This window comes from Lepidochelys olivacea (genome assembly GCF_965140295.1).
Source record: "Lepidochelys olivacea isolate rLepOli2 genome assembly, chromosome: 2".
Classification (NCBI taxonomy): domain Eukaryota; kingdom Metazoa; phylum Chordata; order Testudines; family Cheloniidae; genus Lepidochelys; species Lepidochelys olivacea.
In genome coordinates this window covers 123,114,999-123,127,898 of record NC_140412.1, presented here as the reverse complement: position 1 = coordinate 123,127,898, position 12,900 = coordinate 123,114,999, and the positions used below count along the sequence as shown (strand labels likewise).

The window sequence follows — 12,900 nt, the reverse complement described above, 5'->3', positions numbered from 1 at the left end:
ATTTGTACCTTATTTCCAGCAATTTCTTAAAATTTGATTCCCTCTTTTGACTGACTGTTTTGAGCTTCATTCTGTCTTGAAGATCTAGGTTCTGTCAAATGTAGGTATGCAGATTTTTTTTTTTAATGATTGCCTTTTTGTAAGTAAATACAAGGATACATTGGATGCTGTTCCTTTTTCATCCATTTGCTTCAGCCTGGAATTGCATGATGATGATAGGCAGGCATGTTGTGAGTCTCATAAACATACAAATCCATAACTCCTTCTTGTAATTTAAGAAGAATATAATTAATAATAGATCTGTATAAAGAGAAGCTAATTCTTCCGTATAAAGAGAAGCTAATTCTTCCATATGAAGAGAAGCTAACATTTACAAACACTTTTTTGCAATCTGTCACAAAATTGCAACTTAGCCAAATGTGTAAGGGATGGAGGAAGGACAAAGAATTAGGCTATGTCTACACTACGATCTTAAATCAATCTGTTAGGTCGATTTACAGACACTACATTAATTATTGTGGTGGCTGATGTCCACGCTAACCTCCTATCAGTGGTGTCTCCTTACCAGGAGCACTTCCATCAACTGAAGAGGGGTAGTGTGGGGGACTGAGAGCCAGGGCTCTCAGCTCCGCACAGCTTCCCACCAGGAGCGTAGCTGCCTCCTAGGGCTTCTTTGCTGTGAGCCGGAGGCAGCTGCCAGGGGCTTCTTGCCTCCTGTAGGGAGACAGACACCCAGAGTGCAGTTGGCTGTTGTGCTCATGGCAGGGAGCCAGGACCTCAGTGGACAGCAGGGCTTCCAGCAGGGTACTCAGGCAGCAGCCCAAACCAGGAGCCTGAGGGGCAGCCCAGCTTGGAGTGGAGACCCAGCAGCATCCCCTGGAGCTATGAAATTGACAAGAATGACCGCCAACAGCCAGCGTAAGGAACGCAGTGTCTACAGACACTGCGTTGCCCTAACTGCACTGACATAAGCTTTGCCCTCTCGTCAAGGTGGCATTATTATGTCCGCATAGCAAGGGAGTTACATCGGCGGAAGGAGCATTTCAGTGTGTACATCTCCACTGTTTTGTTGTCGAAAGTGGACTTCATCTATATCCTGAACGGATATAGAATTTCCTTTTTCTTAACAGTGTGAAAGTTAGAGGCTGTAAAATTATCCAGGACACTTCATTAAAATGTTCCTCAATCTGACATTGCTTAGCGTACAGTAATTTGGTGAGGATGGATGTCTTTAAATTAACCATTACTTCAGCTGTTTCTGTAAGCTGGTAGCCCGTCAATGTGAAAAATTTAAGCCAGTTGCACTATTTTGTATTATGTTATATATACATATAAGTTGAAATCATATGCCATTTTGCTGTCTACCACGTGAATGCTTGTAAGACCATCTGGTATGTGCCTCTGCTATATTTCTGTTACTTACCTGAAGAAACTTTAATGCTAACTCCAACTTCCCATCTGTTTTCTCGTTTGTCTTTACTAAATATACTGAATAACACGGGTTGCAATTTTGACCTATGATATATCCCAATATTGACTTCTGTAGGGCACTGTGTTTACTGATAAGCACAGTTGAGGTCATAAGTAAATATTCTAGTGCAAATAAAAGCAATATTGTATACCTTTTGTAGTATACTTGGTTATCTTTGCTAAAACTACCTTTGAAAAATATTCTTTCATTTTACCTACATAGGGATAAAATAAAGAAAACTGACAGCAGATTGAGCAATAGGATTAATGGAGTTAGAGTTGCAGCAACACAGCACATCCGTGCAGGGGCAGCAAAAGGTAAGACATTCTCTTCGGGGGAAAAAGACTCTTATTTAACTATAGTAAAATAGTACTCATTATACTAAGGAAATCTGTTAAAGCTGCCATATCTTTAATCTAGTCCTATTTTTTGCACAATTACTACATGCGTGTTTAAGAGTACCCAGTGTTGAGATCCTCTGCTAGTGATTGTAATTGTTAGGAATTTATTTAATTTTAATATTAAAGGGCAATTGCAATATGTGTGTGTATTTTTTTAACTGTTATCTAAAACACAGTAACTGTTTCCCTCTCCTTTTGTGCCCCTCCGTATTGAACACTTCCCCCCCCATCTCCTTATTTGTTTTGGACAAAAACCAAACTTAAGCCTGTTTACTTTTGTCTCCCATGTCAGCACAACTATTGATACCATATTTGTTAGCTTGGTTTCCCTGCCTCCTTCTATTAGCATCAAGGGAAAAGAATTGTAGGGTAGGCATAAATGGCTGCTTCAAACACAAGCAGTAGAGTGAAATGAGAAACTTTCTGAATCGGCACAAAACAGCAATTTATTATGGTTTATTTGTGTATACATTGAGAGGAAGGAGTCATTAGTGCTGCTGTCCCAACAACCTTTGTCTGGCTAGTATAATGATCAGTAACACTGAGGGTAGTGCAGTTTGAGAAAGTGAAGAGTAAAAGTGGAGAAACTAGTGAAACTTTTACTAGTGTTAACCTGCTCATTGTGTAGCAGCAAAGAGAAATGCAGTAGAAAATATCCTCATCAAATCATACATTTGCTTTAAGGAAGATTGGTTTGTCTTAATAATTTAAATGTCTTGTTTCCTAGTGTATTGTCAATATTTGAATATTTTAAAATGTATTTTAACAAAACTGAGGAACTGCAGAAATACCAACTTTTCACCTCAAATGGGAAACTTAAATGTGAAGTTTTGTATGAAATGCTTCCACTCTATACTTCAATATAATTGAACCAACCAGTAGAGGAGCTGAAACCAAAAGTTGAGCACTTCAAGAATTAAAGTACCTAGTAAATGGAACATTATCAGAGGGAAGAGGGTATTTTCTCCAATATCAGTAGTAGCTCAAATAGCAGATTAAGTGAAGTACTGCTGAGGGAATTCTGCACCAACAAATTTTTTCACACAATATTTTAAAATTGTGCAAATTGTGTTTGTCAATAAACAAATGTGGAGGCTCCAGCATGGCAGTGGGGAGCACAGGCCACTGGCTGCATGGAAGTGGGAGATCATCCTGCATGTGTGCGCACATCTCCCGACCCCCGGGACAGGGACTCGACTGCACCCAACCCTGTTGCACACAAGGGCTAGACCTGCCACACCCCAGAAACACCCTGGAGCCCTGCCCCGCTGTGCCAGATGCACCAGGTGTGAGCAGGCAGGCTGAGCCCAACAGAATCCAAATGTAGTGGGGCTTAGTGCGGGAAATGTGGGGTGAGAGGTTTCTATGTGGAGCAGTCTGGCTGCGGGCAGCTCAGTGGGGGAATCTGGATACACAGGTTCGTTCTGGGGTTCCGGATGCAGGGACAGTGGGACTCTGCAGGAGTGTGGGGGGGATAGGGCTCAGTGGGGAGGTCTGGATAGAGGGGGTTCAGCAGGGGGGACCCAGTTCAGGAGGAGTGGAGGTCCAGGTGCAGCTGGTTGGGAGTGGGGGTGCTCATCGGGGTGGTCCAGATGCAGGGTAGGTGGGGCTTGTCGGAGTGAGGGTTTGATGGGCCTGCTTAATGGGGAAGCCCCAGATGCTGATGGTGCTGAGGGGACACCGCATGCAGAGCTCCTGCTCCCCCCTCAGGTTCCCCTGTCCCCTTTTCTTCCCATGCCTCTCCTGCCCCTATTCTACCCCCCCTTCCTTCCCTCATGCCTCTTCTTCTCCCCCTACCCCTCCACAAATTATACCCATGGGCATTCCCAGGCCTGTTAAAAAAGTAACTGGCTCCAATGTGGCTTCCCTTTGCTTCCCCATTGCTTTCTGCAGGGAAGCAAAGAAATCGGTGAGGGGACATGTTTTCAGCGTGCACAGAATTCACCCAGCAGTAAGTGAAGTCAAGGAGGAAAAAATGGGAAAGGGGGGTATCCCCAGCAGTCCATGTCCATGTCACAGGAGGAAGTTCGCTTACATTCTGGGTCACATTCAGCTGTTTGACTCTGCTTTTTCCAACCTCAGAAATGACCTTTGAAAGTGTGTACAATGGTACAATATGATCTTATGACAGTTGCAATAGTCAGCTCTTCTTTGGGTGCTGGTCCCTATGTGTATTCTACACATGGGTATGCATGCACATCATGCACCCGGGTCTGGAGATTCATAACAAGCAGTGTCTTTTGGCCCACATATGCGCAGTTGCCTTCCTTGTGCTCTAGTCTTAGGGCATAAGAGGCAGTGCTGGCCAATGCCTCTGCAGTTTCTTCTTACCAGTGCATGGCCAGAATCAGAGTCCAGTGTCCACAGATTTCTCCAACTTCTCTTTTTATATAGTCTCAATAGTTTTTATATTAGTTAATATAGCTTGTTCTTCAAATGATGGTTCCTATGTGAATTTCACACATGGGATATGCATGTGCCCCCTGCACCTGGATGTAGAGTCTGTCTGGCTTGCACATGTGCCACAGCTCTCCTCATGCTCCAAACCAAGAGCATAAAAGGTGGTGCAGGCTGACACCTTTCCAGTCTAGAATTATGCACACACAGGGTTCAGAAACTGTTTCCTGTCCTCATTCATTTCAGTGAGTGACGAACATCAATGCTGCCTCTATTGCCTGGGTGAGGACGCACTTGCGAGAAATATGTGCATCTGCTACTCTTTCACCCCAGAACTCGTGAAGGTCAGGAACTGAGACTCAGAAAATCTCATGGAGAAGGCAATGAGTCTCCAATCAAAGCTGTGCCGGGGTGACCTCCCCTCATTCCCCCATCAGTCTCATAAAGCAGGCAGAGCCCCTCCTAGCACAAACTTGGGAACCAGAGGCTAAGATTGTGAAGCCTAAGGAGAAGGTATCACAGGAGTGCTGGGAGCACTCTCATAAACATAAGGACAAACCATCTTAATTTAAAACTGCACCGAAGAAAGAGGCTCTCTCCCTGACTCAGCCAAAGTTGGGAGTACAAAGTTGGTACAAAGGAGGTTTGGGATAAATACCTCCTGGTGGTCCCATCCACTTCTACAGCCAATGCACTACCAGTATGACACAGCCCCAGAGGAAGCCAACTGCCATGATGACCAGGGAAGCTCCAGTACTGACAGCCATGCCAGTGGATTCTCATTGTACCCCAGGGTGATCTGAGACCTCCATTTCCTGAGCGGACATCTTTGCTCAATCCAGTCCCTCCTATTGGGACAGACTCTATTCTTACAACAGAGGAAGGGACTGTCCTATTATATAGAGTTGTTCTCCTATCCCACCGGCCAACCTTAAGATGCAACCGTCAGTACTGCTGGAGATGAGTGATATGGCTTTTTCCTTGGATGAGTCTTAGGCCCCACAGAAGTCTGTGTGACATCAGGCAGTGACATGACAAAGGAGCCCCAGATAAGATTGGACAGGAGAAAGGTGGTATGGGGTCATGCCATGAGGTCCTCCTCTGTCAGTTGATCCATCATACTGGCAATAATTGGGACCATGAGAGCCGTACTCTAAACAGCCAGGATTGGTGCAGGAATCCTATTTTGCCATTGCCTGGACATCCACAACTGGCACTGTTGAAATATACAGAACGGGAAGGTGAGCGAGATCCAACAGTTTTGCGAGCAATCTCATAATCTCATTTTTTGCCTACAAGTGGGACTCTGTCATGACAGACAGTTGGCTGCTAAAAAATTATCCACCATGGTTACACCATCAAATTTCTCTTCCCTCCTCACACACTCCCCTTCAGGAACCACTCTCACAAGGAGATTCTTTGCCAGGATGCAGATTTTTTTCTTCATTAAGGGGCAATAGAACAAGTACCACCTCAGTATCAAGGAAGAGGGTTACTATTTCCCATGCTACTTAGTCTCCAAAAGAGATGCAGGGTGGAGATCCTTTTGGGACCTGGGACCCTCTGACAACTGAACATCTTATTCAAATTCAGGTTGGTAACACTAGCATCAATAATCCCCCCCCACAAGATGTGAATGTGGTTCGTCCTTCTCAATATGAAGGACACCTATTTTAATGTTGATATTAATCTGTCCTACAGAATTGCTTCAGTTCCTGGTTAGTCAGGAAACATTACTAGTTTGGAGTCCTTCCCTTTTGCATTAGCAATAGTGCTCAGAGTATTCACTGATGGGTGGCAGCCCATCTGAGATGTCGGTTTGTTTTCCCATATTTTGATGATTAGCCCCAAGCAGTAGGTCACTCCAGCCACAGAGTCAGGTGAGTGACTTTGTTCCTGCTTCATCTTCTGGCGAAGTGCAGTGTTTTCATGAACAAAGAAAAGTCCACTTTGACAGCACAGAGATATACTTTATCAGAGCGACACTGGACTCGTTTCAGCAAGAGCTTTCCTCCCACTCTTTTCTGCACCCCTCACCCCCCCCCAAACATTTTAGTCAATGGGCAATGTATGCTTTCTCTGCTAGGCCACATGGCCTTATGTACTTGTAACACCATTTGTCAGACTTCATTTATGCTGCTTGCCAGATGAGGACCACATAAACACCAGAGTGACTATTCTCTCCAGGGTCATCATAATTTTAACCTGGTAGTCAAACCCAGAACAAGTGTGTGGGCCTTTCTCCTGCTCATGCATTCAGTCTGTATCCAAGCAATGTTGGACAACATCACCATGGTCGCTTAGGTAAAACAAGCAGGGTGGCACAAGATCCCTTTCCCTCTGCCTAGTAGCAGTCAGGCTTTGGAATTGGTGCACAAGAAATCACATCGCTATCCAAGTGTTCAGAATTAATTAGCAGACAACCCAAGCAGGCACTTCTCTGCAGACCATGAGTTCTGTCCTGAGCGGGACATTCAGTTAATGGGAACATCTCAATGGGCTCTCCATGTCACAGACTAAGTAACTTCCCCAGTACAGCTCCAGAGCATCTATGGGCAGTGACTCCGAAGGTGACGCTCTCCTGCTGTCGTGGACGGACCAACTCAGATGGCATCTTTCCACCTATTCCCCTGCTATCACGGGTCTTGGGGAAACATCTTCACAACAGGGCAGGAGTCATTCTCACAGCACCCAACTGGCTCCAACCATTTTTGTTCCTGGAACTTCTGAGGTTGTCAGCCCTTCGTCCTATCAGGATTCATCCCTTTCTGAATCTTCTAATTCAGGAAGATGACAATCACACATCTCATTGGTCCACGCTCTTTTTATGCATTCAGTCTGGAGCATGAGGAAGGCAAGCATGTCTGTACACACCAATGGACATTGCTTGTTGAGAATCTCTGCACTCAGGTGCATGGTGTGCATCCATACTTGTGTGGAATACAGATAGGAACCTCCCTATTTGATCACTTCAGAGGTTCCTTTACACTCATAAACAGTATAGCTAATGGGCCTTTTGTAGTGAGTATCATTTTTTTTCCTCCTCCCAGAGGTGACTTCTTTAAACTACCGTTTTTTAAGAACTTCTGTCACATTACATTAAATTTTGGAAGGTACATTTTGTAGAAATTAAACAGTTCATGCTGGTAAACTATGTGCTGATTTGTTAACTGAAGACTCTACTATTGTATTCTCAGTGTTATAGCGTCAGCTGTGCTCATCTTGTTTAAAGATGAGTAACCAAACTTCTGGAAGAAAGTTTGGAAACCGCTGATGGGCATTTGGATTGTTGAACAGCCTCAACTGCTGATGGAGTTAATGAAGGCACTGCAGGAATGCTTTGCTTTTTTAGTAGGGCTGTCAAGCGATTAATCGCATGATTAAACAATAATACAATACCATTTATTTAAATATTTTTGGATGTTTTCTATATTTTCAAATATATTGATTTCAATTACAATGCAGAATACAAAGTGTACAGTGCTCACTTTATTTTTATTAAATTTGCGTTGTTAAAAAAACGAAAGAAATAGTTTTCAATTCACCTAATAGAAGTACTGTAGTGCAATCTCTTTATCATAAAAGTTGAACTTACAAAAGCAGAACTATGTACAAAACAATGTAAAACTGTAGAGCCTGCAAGTCAACTCAGTCCTCCTTCAGCCAGTCACTCAGACAAAAACAAGTTTGTTTACATGTGCAGGAGATAACGCTGTCCTCTTCTTCTTTACAGTATCACCTGAAAGTAAGAACAGGCGTTCGCATGGCACTGTTGTAGCCAGTGTCACAAGATATTTACGTGCCAGATGCAGTAAAGATTCATATGTTCCTTCATGCTTCAGCAACCATTCTAGGGGACATGCATCCATGCTGATGATGGGTTCTGCTTAATAACAATTCAAAGCAGTGCAGACTGATGTATGTCCATTTTCATCGTCTGAGTCAGATGCCACCTGCAGAATGTTGATTTTCTTTTTTGGTGGTTCAGGTTCTGTAGTTTCTGCATCTGAGTGCTGCTCTTTTAAGACTTCTGAAAGCATGCTCCACACCTCATCCCGCTCAGAGTTTGGAAGGCACTTCTGATACTTAAACCTTAGGTAGAGTGCTATAGCTATCTTTAGAAAACTCACATTGGTACCTTCTTTGCATTTTGTCAATCTGCAGTGAAAGTGTTCTTAAAATGAACATATGCTGGGTCACTGCTATAACATGAAATATATGGCAGAATGCAGGTAAAACAGAGCAGGAGACATACAGTTCTCCTCCAAGGTGTTCAGTCACTAATTTAACACTATTTTTTTTAATGAGCATCGGGGTGGATCTGGAAGTCAGGAAGACTCGATTTAATCATGGATTTCTACATAAGTGCGTTCTTGTTGGTTACCAACCTGAAGATCCTGTATGTTCAGACATGTTCCTTTCATCATCTTCAACGCAGCTTCCTCCTGAGAAGGAACACTTCTCATGATGTTTCATTTGGGCAACCAGGCCTTGCCTTTCTTGGTTGTACTATTTGCATTTTGCATGTATGCCTGTCTTACCCACAGGTTAAGGAACTTCATTAAAATATTCCAAAACTGGGTGTCTCATGGCCTGCTGCCATTATAGGTTTTCCCTTCTAGTGAGAGAATATGGTAGATCTCAAATCAATGAAGGAAAGACCTCAAGACTTCTGTAATATGCTGCTCAAACAATTTCACTTTTGTTTCTATTGCCTGTTCCTCCCTTCTCACATTTATCGCCAGACTTCTTCTCATTGTCCAGATCTAGTCTGCCCCAACAATCTTCTATTCATTGAACTTCTTGAAACTTTGCACTTCTAGAGAGAGGTAAGGGATGGACTCTTTGTACACAAATTTTGCAGAGGGACGATAGGGTTGAGGTCTGTCACTTCTCATCTCTATATATATTTCTTTAAAAACGTTTTTGCTGTTACCTCCTGGAGACACACATCCACAGTTTGAGAACTGCAAAACTAAGCATCTCTGCTGGTATCCTCTAGACTGAGCACTGAGTCCTATTAGGTAGATAGATTAACCTAAATCTATACAGAAGCCCCTGGAACCTCATAAGATTGGATTCTTAATCCATGAACTATTGAAACTCTCTTACAAAACTTTTCTTAAACATTACATGAATATATTGTCTCATACTATAGAATTAGATTTTATAATCCCTATTCCATGATATATCTTTGAGCTATAATATCTTTATCTTTAGATAGGTTTTTTCTCAAAAATCATTTTATCAAAAAAATCCAATTTAAATCAGAAATTTTTATTTTTTAATCATTGATTTTTATCCACCCTGATGAGCATCAGCAGCATGGAAGTATGTTCTCTGGAATGGTGGTCAAAGCATGAAGGGGCATACAAATGTTTAGTACATCTGACACGTAAATACCTTGCAATGCCAACTACAGACGTGCCATACAAATGCCTGTTTTTGCTTTCAGGTGACATTGTAAATAAGAAGCGAGCAGCTTTTTCTCTTCTAAACAAACTTGTTTGTCTTAGTGATTGACTGAACAAGAAGTAGGATTGAGTGGACTTGTAGGCACTGAAGTTTTACATTGTTTTGTTTTTTGAGTTCAGTTATGTAACAAATCTACACTTGCACGTTGCACTTCCATGGTAAAGAGATTGCACTACAGTGCTTGTATGAGGTGAATTGAAAAATACTGTGTCATTTTCAGAGCAAATATTTGTAATAAAAAAATATAAAGTGAGCACTGGACACTTTGTATTCTGTATTGTAATTGTAATCAATATATCTAAAAATGTAGAAAAAATCCCAAAATATTTAAATTAGTATTCTATTGTTTAATTGTGATTAATCACAGTTAATTTTTGAGTTAGTCGCATGAGTTAACGGCAATTAACTGACTGCCCTAATTTTTAGTGTCTTAATTTTTATTCAGTTGTCTTGAGTTGTGATTTGCAGATAGTAAAGGCACTTTCCTTTTGGATTTGTGCCTGTTAACATAACTAAAATGTGTGCCAGGTGTCCATAAGTATTCAGATACCTCTGAAGGTGAAAAAATGAGATGTCTTAAGTGAGTGCTATTATATCTGCAGCAGTGGTGGTGTACCGGCCAAATGTTACTTACTGAATTCCAGAGAACAAATAAAAAATAAGATGTTTTCCTGTCTTCCTAGTGTATAATATCTGTTACTACATATTGACTGGAGTAAAGGTCACACCTGTCTAAGGTCACAAAGTCCTATAACTTTGATCTTGTTTCCATATAAAATATGTAGGTCTGTACAAGCTATAGGTATTGCCCCTTTCTCACTTCAGTTGTGCTTTCTCCTCTCCCCATTGGCCTCTTGGCTACCAGAATACTTTCATGCAGTTCTGATAATCCCTCTGTCACTAGAGTGATTTTGCTACAATGGCACAACTTGTAGAATAATTGAAATTGCACACTCAAATTAATGCCTTCAAATGGAGTGAGATTATTTTATTTTAAACCACCTCGGCAGTTCATGTATTCTACTGGTTGATAGTCTGGTTCCTAACTGGTATGATCAGAGCTTCTCTGCCACTTTACTCCTAGAGGAATTCTGTGCCACTGTGCAATGCAGAATTTCACACAATTCCTGGTGTACCCCCTCAGAATTTCTGGCTGCCAGTAGGGGTCACTGGACTCTGCAGAGGCCAGCTCGCAGTGAGCGGTGCGCCCACCCTGGTGGGCCTGGAGGCTGCATGCTCTTTGATCCTCATTCTCCCAGGGACAGGAGAGGGCCTGGGAGACCCAGCCAGCTCTGGCAAAGGGGTAGAGTTGCCAACTTTCTGTTTGCACAAAACCGAACACCCTAACCCCACCCCTACCTGAGGCCCTGCCCCTCACTCACTACATTCCTCTTCCCTCGGTGGTGTGCTCTCCCTCACCCTCACTCACTTTCACTGGGCTGAGGATGGGGGTGTGGGCTCTGGCGTGGGCCAGAAATGAGGGGTCAGGGTGCGAGAAAGGGCTCAGGGTTGGGGCAGGTAGTTGAGGTGCTGGAGGGGGTGAGGGTTCCAGCTGGGGGTGTGGGCTCTAGGGTGGGGCTGGGGATGAGGGGTTTGGGCTGCAGGAGGAGGCCCCAGGCTGGGGGCGGAGCCCAGGGATTTGGAATGTGGGAGGGGGCTGTGGGTTGAGGCAGAGGGTTAGGGTGTGGGCTCTGGCCTTGGGGTGTTGGCTCTGGGGTGGGGCTGGGGATGAGGGTTTCAGGGTGTGGGAGGGGGCTCTGGGGTGGGGCTGGGGGTTGAGGTGGGATGGGGTGAGGGCTCTGGGGTGCAGGAGGGGCTCTGGGTTTGGGGGCTGGGGGTTGGGGTGCAGGAGGGTATACGAGCTCTGGGCTAGGGGGTGCTGGCTTGGTGCTGGGCATGAGGGGTTTGGGGTGCAGGAGGGGGGCCTCAGAGCTGGGGCAGGGGGTTGGGGTTTGAGCTTGGGCCCTCAGGGTTTACCTTGGGCGACTTCCGGTCAGCGGTGCTAAGGCAGGGCTGCCTGCCTGTCCTGGTTCCGTGCTGCACCCCGGAAGCAGCCAGCAGGTCCAGCTCCTAGGTGCAGGGTGGGCAGGGGACAGGAGGGTCTTTCGCGCGTGCCCCCTCCCCAGCTCCCATTGGCCAGTAACAGCTAATGGGATTGTGGCACTGATGCTCAAGGCGGGGGCAGCATGCGGAGCCCTGTGGTGCCCCCACCTATGAGCCAGATCTCCTGGCCACTTCTGGGGTGCAGCGTGGTGCCCTGAGATAGGTAGGGACTAGCCTGCCTCAGCACTGCCAACCAGACCTTTAACTAAGGTCAAAAACGGGACACCGGGTTACGCTATAAAGGGGGTGAGGAAGGGCAGGGCCACACCACATCATGTCCCCCGGTGGGACAGTAGAACAGTTCGGGGGAGGCTGTGGGGGTGCTGCTGTCTGGGCTGAGGGGTTCCTCGTGGCTGGGCTCTGGGAGGAATGGAGTGCAGGTGTCTGGGCTCTGAGGCCTCCCCCAGCCCCATCTTATCCCCACCCCCAACTGGAACTGGGTTGTTGTAGGGGTTTCTTTAACTGTCTACTCCTGGGGAAAATCATCTTTGCTGTTGTCTGTATTGTTGACATACTTGTTGACAGGTATTTTTGAAATACATTTCCAAAATTATTGAAACTGGAGTCATTATATTCTGTTTTGACAGATAAAATATGCAGAATTTTTAATTTTTTTGGCACATAAGTTTCCCAGGAGTACCATTTTCACTTCTGTACTTTCCTCCCCTCCTCCTCCAGCTATTATTGTGAGGAAGAGGGTGGGGAGAAGCATTGTTGGAAAGCAGGATTATAATATTAGAGGTAACACTTCAGCTATTCATTAACTACTTTCCCTTTTCTTCTCACCCTCCTCCTTAGTGGGATTTTAACACAGTAAATCTAAACTAATATCTCAATTTTAACTTTTGTTCCTAATCACTCTGCTTTCCATATCTTTGCTATCTTTCTTTTTCCCAGGCTCATAATCTGTCATCTGCATTTTTCTACCATATATCCAGCTAATCACCAAAGTCACATCTTTGCCATTTCAGATCTTCCCTCTCCTCACTGCAGAAGTCTTCTGTTCACGCACCCACAGTCTGTCCAAAATGCTACTGCTATAAGTTTGTCTTG

At 44.3% G+C, this 12,900-nt stretch overlaps 1 protein-coding gene across 2 annotated transcripts in view; it reads left to right on the top strand.

Annotated features, from left to right (window-relative positions):
* ZCCHC2 (zinc finger CCHC-type containing 2) overlaps positions 1–12,900 on the top strand; it is a 73,045-nt gene that overhangs the window by 46,191 nt on the left and 13,954 nt on the right. For both annotated transcript variants that reach the window (XM_084621559.1, XM_084621558.1), the window contains one exon: positions 1,694–1,788. In XM_084621559.1, the coding sequence (XP_084477685.1) occupies positions 1,694–1,788 (95 nt within the window). The remainder of the gene's footprint in view (positions 1–1,693; positions 1,789–12,900) is intronic.